Source organism: Somniosus microcephalus, chromosome 5 (assembly GCF_052327205.1).
Source record: "Somniosus microcephalus isolate GS21.2 chromosome 5, FLI_Smic_1.0, whole genome shotgun sequence".
Taxonomy (NCBI): Eukaryota; Metazoa; Chordata; class Chondrichthyes; order Squaliformes; family Somniosidae; genus Somniosus; species Somniosus microcephalus.
The window spans coordinates 217,455,645-217,482,663 of NC_140991.1; the positions used below are offsets into that span (position 1 = coordinate 217,455,645).

General features: G+C 45.3%; 1 protein-coding gene across 2 annotated transcripts in view; it reads right to left on the reverse strand.

Moving 5' to 3' along the window:
* Positions 1-370: 370 nt before the first annotated feature.
* bcl2b (BCL2 apoptosis regulator b) overlaps positions 371-27,019 on the reverse strand; it is a 190,581-nt gene continuing 163,932 nt past the window's right edge. The window contains exons 2-3 of one of the 2 annotated variants that reach the window (XR_015078484.1): positions 4,127-6,170; positions 371-1,469 (exon numbers count right to left, since the gene is read on the reverse strand). Coding sequence is in view for 1 of the 2 variants with exons in the window: in XM_085988691.1 (XP_085844817.1) it covers positions 6,036-6,170 (135 nt within the window). In the remaining variant the exon portion in view is untranslated. Of the gene's footprint in view, positions 6,171-27,019 lie in introns of both variants that reach the window. The other variant, XM_085988691.1, reaches the window with a different exon arrangement.

Below are 27,019 nucleotides of genomic sequence, written 5' to 3' on the forward strand. Positions count from 1 at the left end.
CTCCCCCCCCTCCCCGTGGACTGTCTGACCCTCCCCCCCTCCTCGTGGACTGTCTGACCCTCCCCCCCTCCTCGTGGACTGTCTGACCCTCCCCCCCCTCCTCGTGGACTGTCTGATCCCCACCCCCCCCCTCCCTGCGGACTGTCTGACTTTCCCCCTCCTCCTCGCGGCCTGTCTGACCCCCCCCCTCCCTGCGGACTGTCTGACCTTCCCCCTCCTCCTCGCAGACTGTCTGACCTTCACCCCCCCGAAGGCTTAAGACCTTCATTTGCCCCCCCCAATCACACTAGATGACTGCGTACGCAGCTCACCAACTTTAAGAATTCAAGGAAATGAAGGTTTGACTTCAATAAAAAGTTAAAAAGCAATGTAAAACAACAGTTTGATTTTATTCTGTACAACAACATCTATTACACTAATAAAGTGAATGGAGTAGGTTTAAGCGGATGTCTGCAGTGGCAAGTTCTTGACAGTTATTACAAAACAATCTGACATAAGTATATTAAAAAATGTTATAAGTATTTTTGTTTACAAACTCAGTCTGTATAAGCATTTACTACACCAAAAATCACACCACATGTTTCAGATCTTTGAAAAGAATTATGGAACTTTGACACTTTTCATGCTACATTTTATAGAAACTTATAGGGGTCATATGTAGCTTATGTAGAAAGTCTTGACTATATACAGGTCAGGTGTCCTTAAAATTCTTCTTTTCCGTAAGTTACTGTAAAATGTAGGTGCAGTTACTGAGCAGCCGTTTACTATCTAATATCCCAAACTTTGTGCAGGTGTGTAGCATTCCCAGGTCTATTAAGATATTCACATTTAACAGGATAATGGACAGGGAATAGCACACCTATCTACCATAATATGGGATTTTACATTACTGTTTGAAAATGGCCATCAAAACTGTTATGAGAATATCTGCACTACGATTATTCTTCCTTGACACTCTGGGCTGCAGCCACCACTAGTGCCTGAGAGAATATATAATTTTCTTCATATACAAAACATTTTCCTCTTTATATTTCCTACTTTGTATTATGTATACAGACACAGGATTGAAACATCAAAAGTTTGATTCGGACCATAATAATTTTGGTACATTTTCAATCATATGCACAGGAATGTATATAGAAAAAGCAATTTAAAAATGCATGAAAGAATATAGTTCACCACAGGAAAAGTCTGCCTGCATATCTGGCAAGGCCATATCGATCTCCTGTGAATCAGTTTTGTAAGTATAAAGCACACACACTCAAATGATTACAAACTTCTGAACTCTAAATAAATCTCATCAATATTTGGAACAAAACTGGGGCTAACCTTTCAATAAAATATGTTTTTCATGAATTTAGTTCGAAACATTCATCAAATTTTGGGGGCTGAGGTTACCCCTTTCAGCCTTCTGATTCCACTGTGCTGTGTTCAACCGTCTTCGGAGAGGGCAACAATCTTTAAATATGCTGCAAATATTACAAGAAAAGACTACAATGACACAAAGCAACGGCTCTCTCAGCATGTGAGCAACTTCTGCAAAATTAAAGTTCCACCTAACATAAAAGTATCTCATTTTACAATGTCTGTTAAATACTTCATCAGCTAAAAAGTTAAGTAACTTTTGAGATGAGTTGTTTGTGGTTAAAAACAAAAATAAACATTGGTTGAATTAACATTCAATTTATATACAAACCATTTACATCCAAAGCGACTTGTAAAGTACCACAAAGGTGGTTCTCGTATATCAGGAGCATGAATAAATGAAAAACGTTTTCAATACATGAATAAACAAACACAGAATACCCATAAAAACCACTCAAGGGTCCCTAATTAGCTTTACAAAAACATTTAAGTCCTCAACAACCTCCATCTTACATTTGTGTGATGTCATTTTCATTACAAAAAAACTTTAAGTCATCAATGTGAGCAATAAGATACAGCCAAGTGTATAAAATGTTTAAAAGTACTGTAAAAATCAATTTTGATCAGGTTTTGATTCTTCGTACCTGGAACCATGATATATCAATTCTATAGCTACCTATGTTCCATGTACAAACAATGGATTCCCCCATTCACCATTACACCCATCAGTTACTGATGTGGCTACGTTCCCATTACCAGTGTGCATTTAGATGTATTTCTAAAACATTCCAATTGAAGTTGCATGTTGTTTCATCAAATTACTTTAATGAACTAGCAGACAGCCCGCTCAATCACAAATCAGATGCAGCATCCTTAATGCTCAATGTGATGGATTAAACAATGGCTTTCAGTTAGAAAAACATCTCACATTTAAAAAAAAGAAACATCCTCCACATAGTATTCTCTTCCAACTCAATACCACCTAGAGACAAACAAGCATAACAATTCTTAAATCAATCAGCTTGGATTACAACAGGATTAGCAAAAAAGTAGCCAACTCAAGGTAAACCATGTACCTTGAATTTAGTTTGGTGACCTGGTCTAGCCACCTTTACCAAATTCTCCATGAACACAAGTGCATGCCTAATGAAATATCAAAAATAGAATATAAACCTTGTGGTTTTTTTTTTTTTAAAAGCCAGGATACAGACACTTCTTGAACCTAAACCCATCAAAGTGCATTCTGTCAGAAAAGACTATTCATTATATAAAAAGTACTTATTAATGGGACTAAGAAAAATAATAATTTAATGAGAAACCAATGGTTTTGTCAGAATCGTTTATCCAATTGCCATCTCTAGGCTATGCTATAACTGCCTCAGTGTTGATGGACTAAGATGAGGGAATTAAAAGAACAGCAAGGTTTCTTGCATCTGATCAGGTAAAAGTCCCCTTACAATAACTGTTGGAAGTACATTTGATTGAGAAACTTTTGGTGTAAAAAGATCCATCAATAATCTTCCATAAGCGGCTGATGCACCTAACAAAAATGTATCTGATGGAGTGCACTAAATCAAAGAAATTTCAGGACAGATACCAAATACTTCCCAATAAGCAATAAATGTAATAGTTAAGAGGACAGGTCTATCTCATCCAAAATGGTGAGACTACGAAATGTTGTCAGTAACTGTTGAATTGTGTTTTATAAAAATTATTGGTAACATTTAAAGTAAAATTTCCTCCAATTAAATAAAAAGCATTACTTTCTACAAATAAGTGTTGTAGAAATTACAGCTATTATGAACTCTGTGTTTAGAATTACTGCATATAGAATACATACTTGCTTACAGGCTTGTAAAGCCATATCCAAAAGAGCACTGAACACTTTCAGAAAAGTAGATTTGAGTATTTTAGATGCTGGGAGACAACATTTTTATCAACATCAATTATATAATGTATTCTCATGTTCCACGGGTGTCTCAGACTTTGTTTTGTGGCACACATTACAGAATAACTGTGCACATGTAATAGTCTGGAAGTTGAGTAGTTCTGTGGTATAGGGTGGAAAAGGCTGCTTAATTGGTGCTGTATATTTTGTAGCAAGGACCCAATATTGTAATGGAAAGGTATACTTCTACCCAAGATCACCTGGGCAGCCTGACTATTTTGTATTAAGGATAAGGGGTTAATTTGACATTGTTGCTGCTAGGCATCTAGGTTGGGCCTTGAAAATTAGGAACATTCCAAACGATAAATCTAACCTCTTCTTAAATTAAAGCACATGCACAGTTTGGGTTGAGCTAGATTTGAATTACAGAAAACAAGCCAACACCATACATACTTTGCTTCTCAACTGAACTAATTTCTTTTTCTGCTCCTTTCCCCACAAGCTGTTGTCCAGGTTTGTAATTTTATCAAATAATTTGGGCTCACCATGGTGACAAAGTGCACTCAGCGGTGAGTACAATAACACAAGAGTATACAAAAATTATACAACAATAAGTCACAGAAAATATTACACCCAAGACACAAAAGCACAGCTTCTAAAATGACAAGATAGCTTCCATCCTGTAGTAGAAATGACATACTAGAGTGCACTGAAGGTGCACAAACACAAATTATAGCAAGTATAATCTTCAAAACAGATTTTTTTTTTTACACCCATATAAAATGCTTAAAAACCGTATTTTTCTAAAATGTGCTTAATTTTCTTGATAGACCTTTAATTGCTCCATATGAAATTACAATACTGTTAGCTTACTGTTGATTTCAGTTGTGCTCATTCCTTCGTGTTACATTCACTTTGTCTTCTGCAATGCTGCTAGGTTGAAGTTGGTTATCAGTAGATGGAGCACTACTGCAAATACAAGTTGTTTTTTCTTTTGCATCTGGTAATCATTAATGACCACAATTTACTTACACTTCAGACTTTTTGGTGGATGCATCAGAAGCAAGCTCTTGAGTTGGAAAGCATTAAAGCACAAGATAAGTTTTGACATTTTAGAAACAGGAGTCACCCAAAGAAGTTTAGTCACATTGTAAAGGATGATGAATTTCCCAAAGGTCCCTGAAATCAGTCTCCATTTGAGAGCGTCACGAAAGCAAGCGCTGCCTTTAGTAGTTTGCTGGTGTGGTATTTTCTACAAGACAAAGTCACAGCCTTCCATCCTGGTATCTTTGAAGAGTGAGAATGTTATAGATTTCATTGGTCAGCAAAATTTTGCAAAGCCATGTCACACAGCTGGATGCACTGTTTGGAAGTCACCTCTGTTTGGGAAACTATATCACCAGCCACAGTCAGCAAGTTCAAAACTAGTTGCACTACCCAAAGCAAGCAGTATCTTCTAATCTTCCCACAGCAGCTATTTTGGAATCGCCCTTTGGTATTTGCTATTTAGAACTGGTTAATTATTCTACAACACTTACCTAATAGCAGCCTTTCTGTTTAGTAAGAATTGTAAACTTTAAATAAAAATTTAAAAAAACTTTAAGTTAAAGTTTAAGAGGAAATGGAACGGACTTGAGGGAGTCCTTTAAAAAGCTCACACCTACTCCAGCGACCATAGTTAAAGTAACATTAAAAAAAGTTCTCTGCTAATATCTAGAAGCTCATTAAATATGTTCTTCACATTAAATCACAAAATACTCTACAAAAATGACATATTTCAATCAGACACTGGAGAATAATTATAAGATTTTCAGTTCACTTTTAAAAACTAAATTTTACCATAGTGACCTTTGGCAATATTCGCAGGTTACTCGAGCATTCATTTTTGTGTTTTTTATTTCCTTAAGTGCTGGTGTATATTTGCAAAACTGATAAAAGCTATTCTCCCTCCTTCCCCTTTCGGTTTTAATTTTCTTCCTGAATTGTTCAGTATTGGTATCAGGTGCCATTCCATTGCAAGCAGCTCTAAATGCAAGCTAAGTACAGTATCATGTTGCTACTCTATAGAAATCCTGTGATGCCCGCTTGCTATTCAGCGACATTGATCAATAAATGTCCATATGTTCAAGTCACAGCACAAAGAATTTCTCTTCAGCCATTCCAGGAAGTTCTGTACAATGTTAAGTCTTGGAGGTCATGAGTGATTTCTAAGTGGAATTTCTTTTAAAAAGCCAATAAATTCCAACTTCATGAAAAGGGTACTGGTTAACACAACTATTTAAGCCTCAGCTCCTAACACTTTCTATAAGTAGGTTATTGGGCAATCCCCATCATACACGCATCATAATTCATGCAGTGCTGATTTGTCAAGCACTACATTATAACCAGTAGTGACAGTGCATTACAAGGCAAGGCCAAAATTGGGGTTCTTGACTCACACTTTCATGCAGGCAAAATTCCAACCCCCTTAGTCACTTCACTTTCTTGTAACGCACTGCTTCCTATACATTATGAAGTCCAACCCACGGTTAAATGTACTTTTAAGATTTGCTTCACATTAACATTTTCATGAATCAACTCATCACAAACTCCACTACCAAAGAAATATTATAAACATACCCGAAAAGTTTCAATGATTATAAATATAAGAATATTTCTAAGGTGTCAAAAGAGCTGATAATTTGATCCCATTAGATAAAACAACTCGTCTGTAACATGAAAGCAGCCTAAGAAAATTTTGCAAGCAGTTCTAATTTTTTTAAAAACTCTTGAATAATCATGGCTAATACTGGTGGGCTAGATAAGCAAAGGTTATACAAGCCCCCACAGCAGCGATGCCCAAGACAGTCCGAAGAGAAGGCCATGGGATGTCGAAAAGAGGTTGCACATTGTTTCCATAAAGGTCCACAAAAGCACCCTGTAAAAAAGGAAATAAATTAAAATTAGTGAAGAAACATTTAGAGAGTCAATAAGAAATTTAAAGCAGCAGAATAAGACGACAGTGTGTCCCGTAGGATGTCGATACAGTTTCTTGTACAAAGGGTAGAATTTAAACAGCCAGAGGTCATTCTAAATGCACTCTTCACATGCCTTTGGGTTCTGAAGCTCAGCTCATGGAACAGAGACTAATGATATAGGGTACAGTGCTGTAGTGCTTATGGTAGTGGACTAACAACACATAGGCTGTGAGTTCAGATTCTACTTTAGTAAATTGTGAAACTGAATTCAATAAATGCGGTAACTTGTAGGCTGTGAAAGTTGCTACATTGCCGTGGAAATCCAACTAGGTCACTAATGCCCTACCTGATCTGACCTACATGTGACTAGTCCACACTATGTGGCTGACTTTTAATGATCTCTGAAGTGGCCTTCACAAAACTATCACTATCCCAGAACAACTAGGAATGGGCAATAAGCTGCTTTACCAGTGTAAATATCTGTAGAACATTTTAAAAAGATACATCACAACAGCCTCATATTTAAGAGTCATTTTAAATGGATTAATATTTTCACCGCTGAAGCATGATTGTATCCGTCTATGCCAGTAAAATGGAAGAAAAAAGGGCCGGGATCTTGTATTAATCTGTCCTTAAAGTCTCACAAATCAGTCCTTCCAAATAGGTTAAACTTTGAAGACCATAAATATATTTTGATCGAATTCACATGAAGAAAATCTTTCAACCAGTAGAGGGCATAGGGGGTTCATGTTAGCACTGCCACTCAGGTTAACTTCCAAATTCTGTATAATTCCATTATATATATTTTATGATTTATAGCCAAAGCCTTTTAACAAGTTCCTTTGTCTCTCCAGTTCTCAATATTTGAGGTCTATAAACACAGAACAGAAAGCAATAAGATCTTAAAAATAAACAATGTCATTCATGTATAAATAAAAGTAGGCAGATGGCAGTATAATAGAAAGGTGAAGGACCACAACCCAGTATCGGACATCACCAAGGTTGAAAAGAATTAAAGCAGAGGTAAACCAGGGAGCACTGATCCGGTGGTGCCACACTTATTATTTTTATAAGGCTGAAGAGGAAGAGCAGACTAGGGGAGGCAAGGAGTTCCACAGTTCCAAGGTCTTGGAAAAAAAAAATTATTGCAGAAGACTGTAATGAGCAAGGCCACTGACTTGTAATTTCCCAGTTAAATGGATTGAATTGCAGGATGCATTCCCCAAATCATCAGTAAAAATCGTAAAAGATCCAATAATCCCATGTAATTAAAAAGAAACTTGACTTATTCAGTCACCGTAAACCAAAGGCCCTAATTATAAATAAACAGAATCACAGAATCCCAATAAACACCAATAACCGTTAGGGTGATTGCTGGTTGTAAGAATCCTATGTGAGATGAGTTTGCTCAGTCTCAATCAGTTCTTAGCAGGTGCAGGCCTACAGTATAAAAAGGTCTCAACAACAACTACTTCCATTTAGATAGCATCTTTAACGCAGTAAAACGTACCAAGGCGCTTACTTGGGACTAATTGGCAATGTCAGGCCTAATTTGTTTGGTACAGGGAAATGGGAAAATGCCCCCTGGTGCTGTAGAGGGTTGCCTCTTCTGAAGTTGGAACTGAGGCACATTGTTGAAGTAGCATAAAGGAAATTTTACTCTGCATGTAACTGGTTGTACCTGACCTGGGAGTGCTGCACACGGACACTGGGTGCCTGAAATGTTCTGTACTGCAGCACCAGAATCCCTCACCATGATGAGCATAAAAGCAAATAAAACTCACAAACATGGACTTACAATCACCATAAAACAGCGACCGTGTTGATGGGTATTGATTTCAAAACTGTGGGGATATAGAGAATGAAGAGTGTGTAGGTTTGTGTATTTGCAACTTATAAGGAACAAGAGTGAAGAGTTCAAAAGATCACTGATCATAGCAGAATTGATAAGATATAGAAGACAAGAGAGAGAGCGATCAACAGAGAAAGAGAAAAATGTTTTATAGGCACAAGAAGAAAAACAGGTTTTCCTCAGAGCACTTTTAAAAGCTTTTCTCTTAAAGCTGATCATTCCCCCATTATAAAAAATATTCTCCTCATCCACCAAATTTCAGGCATTAATTGGTTTTGCAATTGCACCTGAATTTTGAACAGGTAAATAGCAGTAACTTAGAAATGAGCTGCTTGCCATAATTTATAAATCTGTATAATATTTTAAAAAGTCTGCTTTAATGTAGTGATGTGCATCAGTGCCAGTGCCCCTTCAACCAACCAATCAGATCATAGAGCCAGAGAAAGACACCCTTCAGCCTTGACTCAGTGGTAGCACTCTTGCGCATCTGTCAGAAGGTTGTGGGTTCAAGATCCACTCCAGAGATTTGAACATATAATCATTATTGAGTGAGTGCTGCATTGTCGTGTTAAACTGAGGCCATGTCTGCCCATTCAGGTGAATGTAAAAGAGCCTGTGGCACTATTTGAAGAGGAGCAGGGGAGTTCTCCTGTTGCCCTGCCAACATTTATGCATTTATCCCTCAACCAACAACAAAAAAATCAGACTATCTGGTCATCTATCTCATTGTTGGTTGTGGGCCCATGCTGTACAGAAATTGGCGATCATATTTGCCTAAATAACAACAACGATGAACTACACTCAAAAGCTAATTAATTAATTATTAATGGTGTGGAGATGCTTTAGTTATTTGGATGTCCTGAGGACATGAAATATACTATATAAATGCAAGTTTGTTCCTTCTTTCAACAAATTACATATCTGAACTTGAATCAATCAGAACCTAGAGTCTACCATACAATCAAATCTCAGAATCAAGAACCAATCAGACCCCAGAACCATCTCTCATTTCTAATTGGTCATTTTTTGTTGCAAAAAACCACTATGACAGTTCCTCAACCAACCACTGCATAGCCTTAAAAATAAACGTAGCACATAATCTAATCAATAATAAAATAATTAAGAAAAAGAAAACACAAACTCACCCATAAATTTTCCCACCCTATCATCCAATCACTTTGACATCTATTTCCCTCCCTCTCCTGCCAACTAAATTAACAGCCTCTACCCAGGTACAACCTCCCCGGCACCCTACCGGACAGCAGCACACCTGCCAACACTGCCAACAGGGCCCAGTCACCTCTTCCTAAAATAGTGATTATGTGCATGCTGATAACTCCATCTCTTCCTACCCTTTTGCACCAACTATGGCCATTAGGCTCGCTCCAGCTTGCTGCCTCCCAGTGCTCTATACTACTCATGCGACCTCAGCTTACGCCCAACCTGCTGCCACAGCCCTTTACACAAAAGTCCAATGGCTGCTCTGCTACACACTCCCAACACCACTTTAGTCTCACTCCCAAGATCCCAGCCCAGCCCTACCTTTTCTTACATTTTACATACTTAGCAGCTCCGGAGGTTTGCCTCAAGCCTATCTAAACAGAATCTTTGACCCCCAGCTCAGGTGCATTTAGTCCCACACTACTAAGAGACATGAATGAATGCTAATGAATCTAAAAAGACTTATCAAATGTTGGCTCAGTTTTTACTAACTGTAAAAATATCATGAAGATTGCACAATAGCATAACATAATTGCAGAGACTCAAGTGGCAACAATGTATTCATTATCTTCAATCCTGAGCATGCAAATTGCCTGTAAAAAAAAAACAATAGCCTTAATGTGTCATGTATTCCAAAAGGAAATTAATTGGGAAATTACAACCAACATATTACAATAACAAATCTTTAACATTGGCCAAGAAAAGAAAAGCAGTAATGCAACAGTGACAGTCTAAAAACATTGAATTCAAATCACTTCAGATGTGACTGCTATATTGTGTGGAAGATTAACACAAGAGAAAAACAGGGATGGGGGGGGGGGGTGGGGAGAAGACTGAACACATTGCCACTTTGTCCCATTACCTACTCTGTTGGACAAAATAATTTTGTAGCTATGTAGTCCTGAGCCATGCTCTTCCCCATGTTATATGCACAGATTTATTTATGTATGTAAATGTGGTGGGGGAACGGGAAAATTCATTTCCTTGTCTACCTGCAGTGGGCAAGAAAAACACTTGGGCTGAGAATTTCCTTGAAGCTGCTCCCACAATGCCAGCCTTATTCTGCCGGACATGCGCATGTAAATGGGGTTTCTGCCCCACTTCAGTCATAGAAACCGTTTCTTACATTACCATGGTCACTACACTTCAAAAAGTACTTCCTTAGCTGTAAAGCTCCGTGGAACATCCTGAGACCGTGAAAGGTGCTGTATAAATATATAAGTCTTTTTTTTTTTTTTTTTAAACACCAGCGGAGTGGGAGCAGCTTCAAAGAATTTCCCCACCTTGTTTTTGAGAAATCAATCAGAAACACTTTCCTCATTGTTTCGGAGTGCATCTCTCACAAACTTTTCTCAAATGCTTCTTTCCAAATCCTTTCAGTGAAAATATGCTTCCATCGCCCCCTCCCACACCAACACAATGCTGCGGCTCACAATGGACAGCATGACTGGAGATCTTCTTGTTTTTTTCCAATATCTACCCTCAATTAGATGTCGGTCTACTTTGAAATCACTAGTTTTGCATGAACTTTCCGACTGAAGGAAGTTATTTTGGTTCACTTATCATTTCTATGGACTTTTTTTGTTTGCACAATAGGGAAAGATGTACAGGCCAATAGATTTAAAGCATTAAACAGTCTGGCAACATTTATCACTGTGCTATTGCTCAGCAGCTATTTTATATTGGTTTATTTTCCTTCAGTAAACAATCCAATAAGATATGTTTCTGGGTATAAACTGAAATAGCCAGTCTCTAATTCCTCAGTCTTCTACCAGTTAAAAATGACAAAAAAATTACTTCTCTATGGGGAAATTAAGAAATCATGAAGGAAATGACTGTTTAATATTTGCTTCTCTAAGAAACACTCACCTAATTGCATCATGATTTTCAATAGTCCAAGGCACTTCAGACAAAATTTGACATTCAGCCACATAAGGAGATATTAGGACCAGTGACCAAAGAGGTAGGTTTAAGGAGCGTCTAAAAGGAGAATTAGTGAGGTGGAGAGGTCTAGTGAGAGAATTCCAGTAATCGAGGCCTAGATGGCTGAAGACATCACCACCAATGTTCAGGTGAAGGAACTCAGTGATGGTGGAACACAGAGTTCGGAGGGTTGTGGGGCTGGAGGAGGTTACAAAGATAGGGAAGGGCGAGGCCATGGAGGGATTTGAACATAAGGATGAGAATTAAAATTTGAGGCATTGCTGGACGTGAAACCAATGTAGATGAGCAGGCACAGGGGCAACGGGAAAACAGGACTTGGTGTGAGTTAGGATACGGGCAACAGGGTTTTGGATGTTCTCAAGTTTACGGAGGGTGGAAGATGGGGGAGCATTGGAATAATCGAGTCTGAAGCCAACAATGGCATGGATGCTGCAGGGAACATAAAAACTGACTGTAAAAGCTTTTATAGATATGTGAAGAGAAAAAGATTGGTGAAGACAAGCATAGGTCCCTTGCAGTCAGAATCAGGGGAATTTACAATGGGGAACAAAGAAATGGCAGACCAATTAAATACATACTTTGGTTCTGTCTTCACAAAGGAGGACACAAATAACCTCCCAAAGATGTCGGGGAACATAGGGTCTAATGAAAGGGAGGAACTGATAGAAATCAGTATTTGTAGGGAAATGGTGTTAGAGAAATTGACGGGATTGAAGGCCGATAAATCCCCAGGGCCTGATAATCGACATCCTAGGGTACTTAAGGAAGTGGCCCTAGAAATAGTACATGCATTGCTGGTCATCTTCCAAAATTCAATAGACTCTGGAACAGTACCCATGGATTGGCGGGTAGCTAATGTTACCCCACTGTTCAAAAAAGGTGGTAGAGAGAAAACGGGGAATTACAGACCGGTAAGCCTGACATCGGTAGTGGGGAAAATGCTAGAGTCCATTATAAAAGATGTACTAGCAGAGCACTTGGAAAACAGTGACCGGATCGGATAAAGTCAACATGGATTTACAAAAGGTAAATCGTGCTTGACTAATCTACTGGAATTTTTTGAGGATGTAACTGGTAAAATAGATAAGGGAGAACCAGTGGATGTGGTGTATTTGGACTTTCAAACGGCTTTTGATAAGGTCCCGCATAAGAGATTAGCGTGTAAAGTTAAGGCACTTGGGATTGGGGGCAAGGCATTGACTTGGATAGAGAACTGGTTGGCAGACAGAAAGCAAAGAGTTGGAATAAACGGGTCTTTTTCCGAGTGGCAGGCAGTGACTAGTGGGGTACCGCAGGGATCGGTCCTTGGACCCCAGCTATTCAAAATATATATTAATGATCTGGACAAGGGAACTAGATGTAATATCTCCAAGTTTGCAGATGACACAAAGCTGGGTGGGCATGTGTGCTGTGAGGAAGATGCCGAGAAACTCCAGTATGATTTGGACAGGTTGGCCGATTGGGCAGAAGCATGGCAGATGCAATATAACATGGATAAATGCGAGGTTATCCACTTTGGTGTCAAAAACAAGGCGGCAGATTATTATCTGAATGGTAATAGATTGGGAGAAGGGGAAGTGCAACGAGACCTGGGCGTCCTTGTGCGCCAGTCGCTGAAGGTAAGCATGCAGGTGCAGCTGGCGGTTAAGAAGGCAAATGGTATGTTGGCCTCCGTAGTGAGAGGGTTTGAGTACAGGAACAAGGATGTTTTGCTGCAGTTGTACAGGGCCTTGGTGAGACCACATCTTGAGTATTGTGTGCAGTTTTGGTCGCCTTATCTGAGGAAGGATGTTCTTGCCATGGAAGGAGTGCAGCGAAGATTCACCAGGCTGATACCTGGGATGGCAGGAATGATGTATGAGGAGAGATTGGGTCGATTGGGCTTGTACTCGCTGGAGTTTAGAGGAATGAGAGGGGATCTCATTGAAACTTATAAAATTCTAACAGGACTAGACAGACTAGATGCAGGAAGGATGTTCCCGATGGTCGGGGAGTCCAGAACTAGGGGTCACAGTCTAAGGATAAGGGGTAAGCCATTTAGGACAGAGATGAGGAGGAATTTCTTCACCCAGAGAGTGGTGAACCTGTGGAATTCTCTACCACAGAAGGCAGTAGAGGCCAATTCATTAAATATATTCAAGAAGGAGTTGGATATATTTCTTAAGGCTAAAGGGATCAAGGGATATGGGGAGAAAGCAGGGACAGGGTACTGAATTTGGATGATCAGCCATGATCGCATTGAATGGTGGAGTAGGCTCGAGGGGCCAAATGGCCTACTCCTGCTCCTATCTTCTGTGTTTCTATGTTTCAGCAGCAGATGGGCTGAGGTGGGGCAGAGATGGGTGGTGTATTTGAGAGGCGCTCTGCCTGTACAGGTAACTGAGAAAGGACATAGCATAGCTCCTCCCCCTTTTCCTCTTCACCGCATCTGGCAACCGAGCATTCCCTGGGTGCAACAAAGATGAAAATCTACCATATCTAACGTGCAAAACGACAAACAGAAAAACACAATGGCCCTGATTTTAAAAGGGGGGGAGGTGGTGGGAACAATGTGCATGAACCCCAAAGCGGGACATGCACCCGGGGACATTGTGGCCCTGCCGATCTCAATGGAAAGATGTTGTTTCTGTGGCAACCTGCCTCGCTAAAATGGCTGTAATCAAAGTAAACAGTGTAACTAGTTAATGATTTACACATTTCAGAAGATTTCATTCAGTAACTGAATGTCCTGTTGTATTATTAGCTCACCGTTAGCAATGTAGGCGGGTAAAGTGAAGCAAAACGGAAGTGAGAACTTCCTGGTGAATTAAGTGTTGAACAGCTGGTCAGGAAGTGACTTTATTTCCATGGTTATCTCTATTGGTTCAACAGGATATCCTTGCTGCATTGTGTTGAATGAAGCAGAGCGAGGGTTCCATTTAATGAACGGGAATGCCCTATTGTTTGATTGTTAAAAAAATATAAATATATATGTACACAATCTGCATCTGTTAGACTTGTACCACATGCTTCTGATTCCAAACACTGACTCCAGACTGTTGGAGAAACCAAATTTGCTATAATTTAAACAAACATGAAAAGTACGGAGGAAAATGAAGTTTGAGACGTTGTCTTCAGACATATGTACAGGGGTTTGTACAAACGTCAAAAACTGAGGAGGGCAAAAAAAAGAATTCTGGGGAGTCAAACTGGATTTATGTCCTTCGGTGCTCCGTTCGATAGGAGGTAAACAAAGCCATCATTTAACCAACAACAACAAAAAAGTGCCTCTCAATCATCAGTTTGAAAGACGTGCAAGTTCCTGCACTGAAGGTGAATGTCAGTAGTATGTAATTTATGTACTCTCATCGCTGACCTTTGCAGGGTTAAATAAAGTACAGTGCATATCCATGCTATAGCCAGGAGGATGGTAACTACATTTTCCCGACGCTGAACCAGACTGTTCGCAACCTTGGTGTTATATCTGACACCGAGATGAGCTTCCTACTACATAGCTGCATCATCACTACGACCACCCATTTCCACCTCCGTAACATCGCCCGACTCCGTCCCTGCCTCAGCTTATCTGCTGCTGAAACCCTCAGCCATGCCTTTATTACCTCTAGCCATTCCAATGCACTGCTGGCCAGCCTCCCTAGTTCTACCCTCCGTAAACGTGAGGTCATCCAAAACTCTGCTGCCCGTGTCCTAACTCGCACCAAGTCCCATTCACCCATCTCCCGAGACCTACATTGGCACCCGGTTAAGCAACACCTCTATTTTAAAATGGTCATCCTTGTTTTCAAATCCCTCCATGGCCTCGCCCCTCCCCATCTCTGTAATCTCCTCCAGCCCTACATCCCACTCCTTCCCCCCACCACCCTGCCGAGATCTCTGGTCTCCACCAATTCTAGTCTCTTGAACATACCCAATTTTAATCACTCTACCATTGGCAGCCATGCCTTCAGCTGCCAAGGCCCTAAGCTCTGGAATTCCCTCACTAAACCTCTCTGCCTCTCTTTCCTCCTTCAAGGTGCTCCTTAAAACCTAACTCTTTGACCATCTGTCTTAATATCTCCTTATGTGGCTCGGTGTCAAATTTTGTTTGATAATGCTCCTGTGAAGTGCCTAGTGACATTTTAGAATATTAAATGAGCTATATATAAATGCTTGTTGTTCTTATTGTAACAATATAGGCCTGGATTTTGCAGTCTACGGCGAAGAAAGATGCCTACAAAGATGTAGCGATCTCTGGCATCAATTTCACCTCTCTCGACGTTAATTTGGATCTGACGCCAAGTCTAGGGGATCTCCAGTATCCTGCAACAGTGATGTCATCAAGCAGGCTAAGCAGCCAATCACATTAAAGAATTCTCACAGACAGCAAACCAGGAAGTAAAATGCACTGATTTTTTTCTTCACTTTTTAAACATTTTACAGCGAGAGAAATAAAGATTGGGACATACACATGGGATTAAGGTAAAAGCTGAAATATCATAAACAAACTCTAAAAAAAATTTTAAAACATGGAATTTTTATCATAATGGAAAAATTTTACATTCTAAAAATATAAAATTAGATTTTCAGGACCAGAAGTGTTGTTCAGCAGTAATTTTGACTCAGTATGCCACTAAAAATCCAGTTACACCTCATTCAACATGGCTTAACATTTTAAGAGTGATATTCCAGTGTAAAAGTTTAAGTTCTCATCAGTTCAGTGATCTCAATTGAATGCTGGCTGTGGGGAGTTCAACACTGCGCCTTGTGGAGGAACTTCTGGATTTTCCTGTTTAACTGCGCATGTACATACTCCAGAAGTTGCTGTCAGATTCACAGTTGTAATGACGAACGCTGACAAGTTCGTCGTCATTACAACCAAAAATTCTGAGATAATCTCTCATATTTTATTGTAAACTGTACTGCTTACCATGCCGCTTATAATGTGACCTGGAGTTGTAAATCCTGTCCCTGGAGTTGGGATTTTTTTCCCCCACTAATATAACCAGATAAGCCTAGAAGCCAATACCCCAGTGAGCAAGGTGGTCCCAGCTGAAACGTACACAATGCTGGTAAAGGGTGTGATTAGAGTGCAAGGGAAAACGAGAGCGCGAGCGAGGGAAAACAAGAGAGAGCGAGCGCGAGGGAAAACGAGAGTGCGCGAGAGGGAAACGAGAGAGAGCGAGCGCGAGGGAAAACGAGAGTGCGCGAGAGGGAAACGAGAGAGAGAGCAAGCGCGAGGGAAAACGAGAGCGAGCGCGAGGGAAAACGAGAGCGAGCGCGAGGGAAAACGAGAGCGCGCGCGAGGGAAAACGAGAGCGCGCGCGAGGGAAAACGAGAGCGCGCGCGAGGGAAAACGAGAGAGCGCGAGAGTATGCGAGGGAAAACGAGAGCGAGTGAGCGCGAGGGAAACCGAGAGAGGGAGCGCGAGGGAAAACGAGAGAGAACGCGCGAGGGAAAACGAGAGAGAGCGTGAGGGAAAACAGGAGCGCGCGAGGGAAAACGAGAGACAGAGAAAATGAGAGAGAGCGCGCGCGAGGGAAAACGAGAGAGCGCGCGCGAGGGAAAACGAGAGAGCGCGCGCGAGGGAAAACGAGAGAGCGCGCGCGAGGGAAAACGAGAGAGCGCGCGCGAGGGAAAACGAGAGAGCGCGCGCGAGGGAAAACGAGAGAGCGCGCGCGAGGGAAAACGAGAGAGCGCGCGCGAGGGAAAACGAGAGAGCGCGCGCGAGGGAAAACGAGAGAGCGCGCGCGAGGGAAAACGAGAGAGCGCGCGCGAGGGAAAACGAGAGAGCGCGCGCGAGGGAAAACGAGAGAGCGCGCGCGAGGGAAAACGAGAGAGCGCGCGCGAGGGAAAACGAGAGCGCGCGCGCGAGGGAAAACGAGAGCGCGCGCGCGCGCGAAAACGAGAGAGCGCGCGCGCGCGGGGAAAACGAGAGAGCGCGCGCGCGCGAGGGAAAACGAGAGAGCGCGCGCGCGCGAGGGAAAACGAGAGAGCGCGCGCGCGCGAGGGAAAACGAGAGAGCGCGCGCGAGGGAAAACGAGAGAGCGCGCGCGAGGGAAAACGAGAGAGCGCGCGCGAGGGAAAACGAGAGAGCGCGCGCGCGCGCGCGAAAACGAGAGAGCGCGCGCGCGCGAGGGAAAACGAGAGAGCGCGCGCGCGCGAGGGAAAACGAGAGAGCGCGCGCGCGCGCGAGGGAAAACGAGAGAGCGCGCGCGAGGGAAAACGAGAGAGCGCGCGCGAGGGAAAACGAGTGCGCGCGCGCGGGAAAACGAGAGAGCACGCGCGCGAGGGAAAACGAGAGCGCGCGCGCGAGGGAAAACGAGAGCGCGCGCGCGAGGGAAAACGAGAGAGCGCGCGCGAGGGAAAACGAGAGAGCGCGCGCGAGGGAAAACGAGAGAGCGCGCGCGAGGGAAAACGAGAGAGCGCGCGCGAGGGAAAACGAGAGAGCGCGCGCGAGGGAAAACGAGAGAGCGCGCGCGAGGGAAAACGAGAGAGCGCGCGCGAGGGAAAACGAGAGAGCGCGCGCGAGGGAAAACGAGAGAGCGCGCGCGAGGGAAAACGAGAGAGCGCGAGAGTATGCGAGGGAAAACGAGAGCGAGTGAGCGCGAGGGAAACCGAGAGAGGGAGCGCGAGGGAAAACGAGAGAGAACGCGCGAGGGAAAACGAGAGAGAGCGCGAGGGAAAACAGGAGCGCGCGAGGGAAAACGAGAGACAGAGAAAATGAGAGAGAGCGCGCGCGAGGGAAAACGAGAGAGCGCGCGCGAGGGAAAACGAGAGAGCGCGCGCGAGGGAAAACGAGAGAGCGCGCGCGAGGGAAAACGAGAGAGCGCGCGCGAGGGAAAACGAGAGAGCGCGCGCGAGGGAAAACGAGAGAGCGCGCGCGAGGGAAAACGAGAGAGCGCGCGCGAGGGAAAACGAGAGAGCGCGCGCGAGGGAAAACGAGAGAGCGCGCGCGAGGGAAAACGAGAGAGCGCGCGCGAGGGAAAACGAGAGAGCGCGCGCGAGGGAAAACGAGAGAGCGCGCGCGCGCGGGAAAACGAGAGAGCGCGCGCGCGCGGGAAAACGAGAGAGCGCGCGCGCGAGGGAAAACGAGAGCGCGCGCGCGCGAGGGAAAACGAGAGAGCGCGCGAGGGAAAACGAGAGAGCGCGCGCGCGCGAGGGAAAACGAGAGAGCGCGCGCGCGCGAGGGAAAACGAGAGAGCGCGCGCGCGCGAGGGAAAACGAGAGAGCGCGCGCGCGGGAAAACGAGAGAGCGCGCGCGCGCGCGAGGGAAAACGAGAGAGCGCGCGCGCGCGCGCGCGAGGGAAAACGAGAGAGCGCGCGCGAGGGAAAACGAGAGCGCGCGCGCGAGGGAAAACGAGAGAGCGCGCGCGAGGGAAAACGAGAGAGCGCGCGCGAGGGAAAACGAGAGAGCGCGCGCGAGGGAAAACGAGAGAGCGCGCGCGAGGGAAAACGAGAGAGCGCGCGCGAGGGAAAACGAGAGAGCGCGCGCGAGGGAAAACGAGAGAGCGCGCGCGCGCGCGAGGGAAAACGAGAGAGCGCGCTGCGCGCGAGGGAAAACGAGAGAGCGCGCGCGCGCGAGGGAAAACGAGAGAGCGCGCGAGGGAAAACGAGAGAGCGCGCGCGCGCGAGGGAAAACGAGAGAGCGCGCGCGCGCGAGGGAAAACGAGAGAGCGCGCGCGCGCGAGGGAAAACGAGAGAGCGCGCGCGCGCGAGGGAAAACGAGAGAGCGCGCGCGCGCGCGAGGGAAAACGAGAGCGCAAGCACGTGCAGGAAAACGAGAGCGCGAGAGAAAGGAGAGCGCGCAAGAGAAAGGAGAGAGCGCGAGGGGAAACGAGAGAGTTAGAGCGAGCGCGAGGGAAAGGAGAGAGAGCGAGAGCGAGGGAAAACGAAAGAGAGCGAGCGCGAAAGAAAGGAGAGAAAGAGCGAGCGCGAGGGAGAGAGTGAGCCTGAGGGAAAACGAGAGAGAGCGCGAGGGAAAGGAGAGAGTGAGCGTAAGGGAAAACGAGAGAGAGCACGAGGGAAAGGAGAGCGAGCACGAGGGAAAACGAGAGAGCGAGCGCGAGGGAAAGGAGAGAGCGAGCGCGAGGGAAAGGAGAGAGCGAGCGCGAGGGAAAACGAGAGCGCGCGAGGGAAAACGAGAAAGAGAGCACGAGGGAAAACGAGAGGGAGAGGGAGCACGAGGGAAAACGAGAGGGGGAGCGCGAGGAAAACGAGAGAGGGAGCGCGAGGAAAAACGAGAGAGGGAGCGCGAGGAAAAACGAGAGAGGGAGCGCGAGGAAAAACGAGAGGGAGCGCGAGGAAAAACGAGAGGGAGCGCGAGGAAAAACGAGAGAGGGAGCGCGAGGAAAAACGAGAGAGGGAGCGCGAGGAAAAACGAGAGAGGGAGCGCGAGGAAAAACGAGAGAGGGAGCGCGAGGAAAAACGAGAGAGGGAGCGCGAGGAAAAACGAGAGAGGGAGCGCGAGGAAAAACGAGAGGGGGCGCGAGGAAAAACGAGAGAGGGGGCGCGAGGAAAAACGAGAGAGGGGGCGCGAGGAAAAACGAGAGAGGGGGCGCGAGGAAAAACGAGAGAGGGGGCGCGAGGAAAAACGAGAGAGGGGGCGCGAGGAAAAACGAGAGAGGGGGCGCGAGGAAAAACGAGAGAGGGGGCGCGAGGAAAAACGAGAGAGGGGGCGCGAGGAAAAACGAGAGAGGGGGCGCGAGGAAAAACGAGAGAGGGGGCGCGAGGAAAAACGAGAGAGGGGGCGCGAGGAAAAACGAGAGAGGGGGCGCGAGGAAAAACGAGAGAGGGGGCGCGAGGAAAAACGAGAGAGGGGGCGCGAGGAAAAACGAGAGAGGGGGCGCGAGGAAAAACGAGAGAGGGTGCGCGAGGAAAAACAAGAGAGGGGGCGCGAGGAAAAACGAGAGAGGGGGCGCGAGGAAAAACGAGAGAGGGGGCGCGAGGAAAAACGAGAGGGGGAGCGCGAGGAAAAACGAGAGGGGGAGCGCGAGGAAAAACGAGAGAGGGAGCGCGAGGAAAAACGAGAGAGGGAGCGCGAGGAAAAACGAGAGGGGGAGCGCGAGAAAAACGAGAGAGCGCGAGGAAAAACGAGAGAGGGAGCGCGAGGAAAAACGAGAGAGAGGGAGCGCGAGGGAAAACGAGAGAGAGGGAGCGCGAGGGAAAACGAGAGAGAGGGAGCGCGAGGGAAAAGAGGGAGAGGGAGCGCGAGGGAAAAGAGGGAGAGGGAGGGCGAGGGAGCGCGAGGGAAAACGAGAGGGAGAGGGAGCGCGAGGGAAAACGAGAGGGAGAGGGAGCGCGAGGGAAAACGAGAGGGAGAGGGAGCGCGAGGGAAAACGAGAGTGAGAGCACGAGGGAAAGCAAGGGAAAACAAGAGTGAGCGCGAGGGAAAACAAGACAAGAGGACGCACACGCTTGAGAGACAGACAGTGAGCGTGCGGGCGCGATTGAGCAAGCGCGCGCAGAGAGAGCGCAAGAACGAGAGTGCGAGAGAGAGAGCACGCAAGCGAGAGCATGTGCGTGTGATCTCGTGCAAGAGAGAGCAAAAGAAAGAAAGAAAAGCATAGAGCCTTTCAGGACCTCAGGACATCCCAAAGTCTTTACAGCCAATGAAGTACTTTTGAAGAAGTGCAGTCACCGTTGTAATGTGGCAGCAAATTCGCACACAAGCTGAGATAAATACCAGATAATCTGTTTACTGATGTTGTTTGAGGGATAAATATTAGACAGGACACCGGGGAGAACACCCTGCTCTTCTTTGAAAAGTGTCATGGGATCTTTTATATTCACCTGAGGGGGCAGACAGGGCCTCAGATTAACTTGACGACAGGTCTCTTCATTTCCTTAGTGTGGTTGTTTGTTCGGTTTAGTATCTAGCTCTATATGCTTCAAAACTTTTTTTTTTTTTTTTAAAAAGACCTCCTGCTAGACTGAAGTGAATCCTTTTTTATTCTCTACACAATGTGCAAATCATTATTAGATGATTGATCACGCAGCCTGTATTTGAAAATGCAAATTAATTAACTGTCTATCTAAACTTGAAGGCCAGTTTAACCTGTTATTTGTAGAAACAACCTTTATAATGGTGTGTAACTAGATTTTCAGACAGCCTTTAACCAAGTTATGTACAAAAGGTTGCTACATAATCTTAAAGTGGTGGGAATTTAAGGGAAAGGGGTAAAAAATAAATTAGTGAAAAGGGTTGGAAGCAGCAGATGAATTGTTAAGGGAGTGATTTGAAGGTGGGGAGGGTGAAGGGGGGAAAGGAGCCGAATACAGTGACAAAGTGATTGGGGCAGTAATTCCTCCCCAAACGCGTGAGTACGGAAGGGGTACTCACGCGTCTGGCCGGAGGAAATGCCGGTTTTCAGCATGCACAGTGCATGCGCTGAAAACCGGCATTTCCTCTCCTCTAACCCAAGAGGTGAAGAGGCTAGCGCGTGCGCTGTAGGGGGCAGCGTGTGCGTCTTGGATTTCCTCTGTTTTGGGGGATTTGCGCATGTGTAAAGGCCTCCGGTCTTTACGCTTGTAAAAAGCACACGTAAGTATTTATTTTTACAGGTAAGTGGTGTTTTAGTGCAATTTAGAATTTTTTTTTCCCCACAGGTTTATTATTTTAAAGAATCTACAATAAGGTAAGTTTAGTTTTAGACCCTTTTTATTTAAAATTTATTTTTTTCAAAAAAAATGATTGTTTAAATTATTTTTTTTAACTTATTTATACTTAATTTAATGATTGGGATGTTTTTTAAATTTTTATTTAAAGTTTAAAGTGTGTTTTGGGCCCCCGTAGTTTTCATGAGTTTGACAGTTCTTACTCTCAAACTCATGAATGAACCTTCCCCTCCCCTGATTGGTTGTACAGTGCTCACCTGATCCCAGCCGGCACATCGCACTAACTACGCCGCTGGATCAGGTAAGCACTGCGCGCTGACATCTGAACCGGGCCTGTGACAGGAAATGCAAGCAGGCCCGGGCTTCAGATGTCAGCGCGCAAGGTGAGTGCAGATCGGGGGCTTGCACCCGCGGGAAGCCCCCGACACCAAGTTCTGGGCCATTGTTTTTCCTTTTTAAATTCACTCTTGGGATGCGGGCATCGTTGGCAATACTGACATTTACTGTCCTAAGTGCCCTGAGCAGGTGATGGTGGACCTTCTTCTTGAATGGCGGCAAACGGTGTGATACAATTGTGTGACTTGCTCGGCGAGTTCAGTTAAGAGTCAATCACATTGGGGGAGGCTGGAGTCACATAAAGGCCAGAACGGAAAAGACAACAGGTTTACTTCCATAAAAGGACATTTCCATTAAAACCCAACTGGTTCACTAATCAGACAGCCTCATGGTCAGTTTTTTATTTTTTCTCTGGGTTCTCAGTTTAGGCCTCTGGATTACTAGTCTGGTAACAATCACTACACTGCCATATCTAGTGATGGAAAACCTTTGGTATCTTATTTACATTTACACGTAGAATCAGAAATCTAAATGTGGGGCGGGGGGAGACAAAGAGGTGACAGTCAAATCTGATAAGGCCACCAAGTAGATAACATTTGCCTTTCCTTTCCAGAAGATGGGGAAAAGAAATCATATGACCATATCTGGCTTAACACTCAAAGTGCTCAATCAAACAAAGTAGCTCAAGATACACTGGGATTCAATCTAACAATTTTCATGTTAGTAGTGATACATACACATTACTGCACTTTCCAGAAAAAAAAACTAATCTGCAACTTGGTCTACGTATACATCCTTCAGAGGTCAAAAATCAGGAGGCATTTCTAATGCAATTACAGGGATAATACTCTGCCCCACCACATGTGCAACCAGTTCCAGCTTACACTGCATCAGCTGAGAGCCACACGTTTCAAGTCATGCGCCATCAGCCGATTCATGGAGTGATCTTTCTAAATAAATTAGCACAAGATGTATCCACAAACCTCTTTTGTTTAGGTAAATACAAGGAAGTCCCACCTGAAGGTGTTCAGGTTGCCCTTATTTCTCACATCCCACACACGTGTGCAGTGGAACTGGTGCTTGATGCATTCTTTAGGAATCATAAGAAAGCTTGTTCAGGGAAACCTTCATAAGTCAAGTTAAAGCAGCTTCCCTGTAACAGTTACAGAGCCACAATCAAAGCAAATTACTGTGGATGTAATGTTACAAAAGGGTGCAGAGAGAGGCTATTGTATTTCTAGAAGTACATTAGCATTGATGGGATTTGAAGTTACAAAGCCCAGAAACATGGCCCTGAACTTCCCCTCATCTCCCGCAGAGCTGCAACAGGAGACGGGTTGACCCCTGTGAAATTTCAGGGCCAATGTGTTTTTTATACTAAAAAAAAAACTCTGCCTTTCAAGGTCTATGAGCTGAATTTTCCGGGGTGATAGCGGCACAATCGGTGGCGGGTCAGGTGGGAAAGTTGTTATTTTTGACAGCGGGTCGGGTATCCGCTGTCATCTCGCTCCCAAGTGCCGTTCGCACAGGCACGTCTGTCATTGTGGATCCGACCCGACCAGCTTCAGTGGGGGATCCAATTGAAATCATTATCAGGTCAATTACAGGCACTTAAGAGCTTTCTTTCCACTTACTTTTTAAATTTCCCTGCATGGCCACAGGATTCACGCCTGTCAACCTGAGGCGTGAGTTCTGTGGCCATTGCTCCAGCTGATTAATTGACAGCATTGAAAACAAACCAAAATAAAAACATATTGATTACATCAGCTAACAGATTGATGGAGATTCTGTTCTACTTGAAAAGCTACTGGTAAATTTTAATTCAGAAATTCCTGAAGGGATGCAAGTGCTACCCTGGATGGTGAGGGAAATACATTTTTCACTGGCCATTCTCAGCTGTTGCCTTCTAACTCAACAGTAATTGCAGTGAATTGATCTGCACTATAAAAATGGCATATACCATTTAAATAAATTTTTGTGTTGTTTCTGGTCAGGTTTTTCTCACAGTATACTGTGATTGTCCAGTTACACATTAAATCAAGTCAACAACCTTAACAATTCATTATCACTCATTCCACTGGTTCAATTTGCATTCCCTGAATATAACTAATTTAATTTTTCAGTCCGAGACTTTAGGGTGAATTTCTGCAGAGGTTCTCTCACTTGTACATTGTTAACTTCAACGGAAAAGCTGCAGAAATCCCAGAAACACATTGTAAGCACCACTTACACTATTTGTCAGGGATTCCGCAGCTCTTCCGCTGAACTTGCATAAGATTGTAAATCCACCCCTTTACAATTACATTTAAAATCTGCTTAATTTTATGTATTACCTATACACACACACACATCTTTTATTTGTACCAGTTACTGATACAAAAGTCTACAGATTTGTGACTAAAGCACCAATAACTTCCCAATTAATGTACTTTTTAAATTATGTTCTTGATCGCAGTTGTAGATGGCGTCATATTACTTAATGATAATGATTCCCGCCAGTGGCTCTCTCTCTTCCCCCTAGTCGCTCTCTCTCTTCCCCCCGTCGCTCTCTCTCTTCCCCCCAGTCGCTCTCTCTCTTGCCACCCCCAGTCGCTCTCTCTCTTCCCCCCCCAGTCGCTCTCTCTCTTCACCCCCCAGTTGCTCTCTCTCTTCACCCCCGAGTCGCTCTCTCTCTTCCCCCCCAGTCGCTCTCTCTCTTCCCCCCCCCCGCAGTCGCTCTCTCTCTTCCCCCCTAGTCGCTCGCTCTCTTCCCCCCCCAGTCGCTCGCTTTCTCTCTTCCAACAACATGCCCTCGAAAAAGCCTCGGCACCGCCGGGCACTCCAGCTAGTATATATATAATAGGAACGTGGAGTCTGTCTGTCTGTCTGTGTATATGTCCGGGCATCACTCAAAAGTTATAGAGCGTACCTACACATATGTTATATTAAAAGAAAGCTTATGATTAGGGGAGTGTCATAGGCGTATTTACTTTTTGGTCAGACAAAAATTGTTCGGACAGTATACAAAAAACGTGCAAAAAACGGACAAAATCCGCTCATTAGCGGTTGACCAATCCTACCGCTCATTAGCGTTGAGTGACGTGATGGTTGACCAATCCTACGGGGGCACGTTTCATGGCGTTTGTGGGCAGGGCCTAATCCTTCAAACTGCCGAGCGGGAGCTGAGCTTAGGTGAGTGGCGGCCATTAAAGACCGGCCGGGCCTGAAGCTAAAAAAATGGTAATGGAGGTGAGGAAATAGTTGATTCATTAGTATTGATTCAGGAATTTCTCTCTCTATCTCCTTCCCCCCCTCTCTCTCTCCCGAAGCGGGAGCTCAGCTGAGGTGAGTCACGGCCCGAGAGCTCGGCCGGGCCTGAAGCGCTAGGCCGCGCGCGGGGGCTCGGGCTCAGCTGATCGGGCGATCAGGGGTCGGCCTTCAACACATCGACCGGCGGAGCGGCGGCTCTCTCTCTCTCTCCTTCTCCCCGCCCCCTCTCTCTCTCTCCTTCCCTCTCTCTCTCTCTCTCTCTCCCTCCTTCCCTCTCTCTCTCTCTCCCCTCTCTCTCTCTCTCTCTCCCCCCTTCCCTCTCTCTCTCTCCTTCCCTCTCTCCCCTCTCTCTCTCTCTCTCTCTCCTTCCCTCTCTCCTTCCCTCTCTCTCTCTCTCTCTCCTTCCCTCTCTCTCTCTCTCTCTCCTTCCCTCTCTCTCTCCCTCCCTCTCTCCTTCCCTCTCTCTCTCCTTCTCTCTCTCTCCTTCCCTCTCTCTCCTTCCCTCTCTCTCCTTCCCTCTCTCTCTCCTTCCCTCTCTCTCTCTCTCCTTCCCTCTCTCTCCCCTTCCCTCTCTCTCTCCTTCCCTCTCTCTCTCTCCTTCCCTCTCTCTCCCCTTCCCTCTCTCTCTCCTTCCCTCTCTCTCTCCTTCCCTCCCTCTCTCTCTCTCTCCTTCCCTCTCTCTCCTTCCCCCTCTCTCTCTCTCCTTCCCTCTCTCTCTCTCCTTCCCTCTCTCTCTCTCCTTCCCTCTCTCTCTCTCCTTCCCTCTCTCTCTCTTTCCTTCCCTCTCTCTCTCTCTCTCTCTCTCCTTCCCTCTCTCTCTCTCTCTCCTTCCCTCTCTCCTTCCCTCTCTCTCTCCTTCCCTCTCTCTCCCTCTCTCTCCTTCCCTCCCTCCCTCTCTCTCTCTCTTTCCCTCTTTCCCTCTCTCTCTCTCTCTCTCCTTCCCTCTCTCTCTCTTTCCTTCCCTCTCTCTCTCTCTCTCTCTCCTTCCCTCTCTCTCTCTCTCTCCTTCCTTCCTCTCTCTCTCTCTCTCCTTCCTTCCCTCTCTCTCTCTCTCCTTCCTTCCCTCTCTCTCTCTCTCCCCTCTCTCTCTCTCTCTCCCCTTCCCTCTCTCTCTCTCCTTCCCTCTCTCCCCTCTCTCTCTCTCTCTCTCTCCTTCCTCTCTCTCTCCTTCCCTCTCTCTCTCTCTCTCTCCTTCCCTCTCTCCCTCTCTCTCTCTCTCTCTCTCCCTCCCTCTCTCCTTCCCTCTCTCTCTCCTTCCCTCTCTCTCTCTCTCTCTCTCCTTCCCTCTCTCTCTCTCTCTCTCCTTCCCTCTCTCTCTCTCTCTCTCCTTCCCTCTCTCTCTCTCTCTCTCCTTCCCTCTCTCTCTCTCTCTCCTCCCTCTCTCCTTCCCTCTCTCTCTCTCTCTCTCTCCCTCCTTCCCTCTCTCTCTCTCTCCCCTCTCTCTCTCTCTCTCCCCTCTCTCTCTCTCTCTCTCTCCCCTTCCCTCTCTCTCTCTCCTTCCCTCTCTCCCCTCTCTCTCTCTCTCTCTCTCTCCTCTCCTCTCTCTCTCTCTCTCTCTCTCTCTCTCCTTCCCTCTCTCTCTCTCTCTCTCCTTCCCTCTCTCTCTCTCCTCTC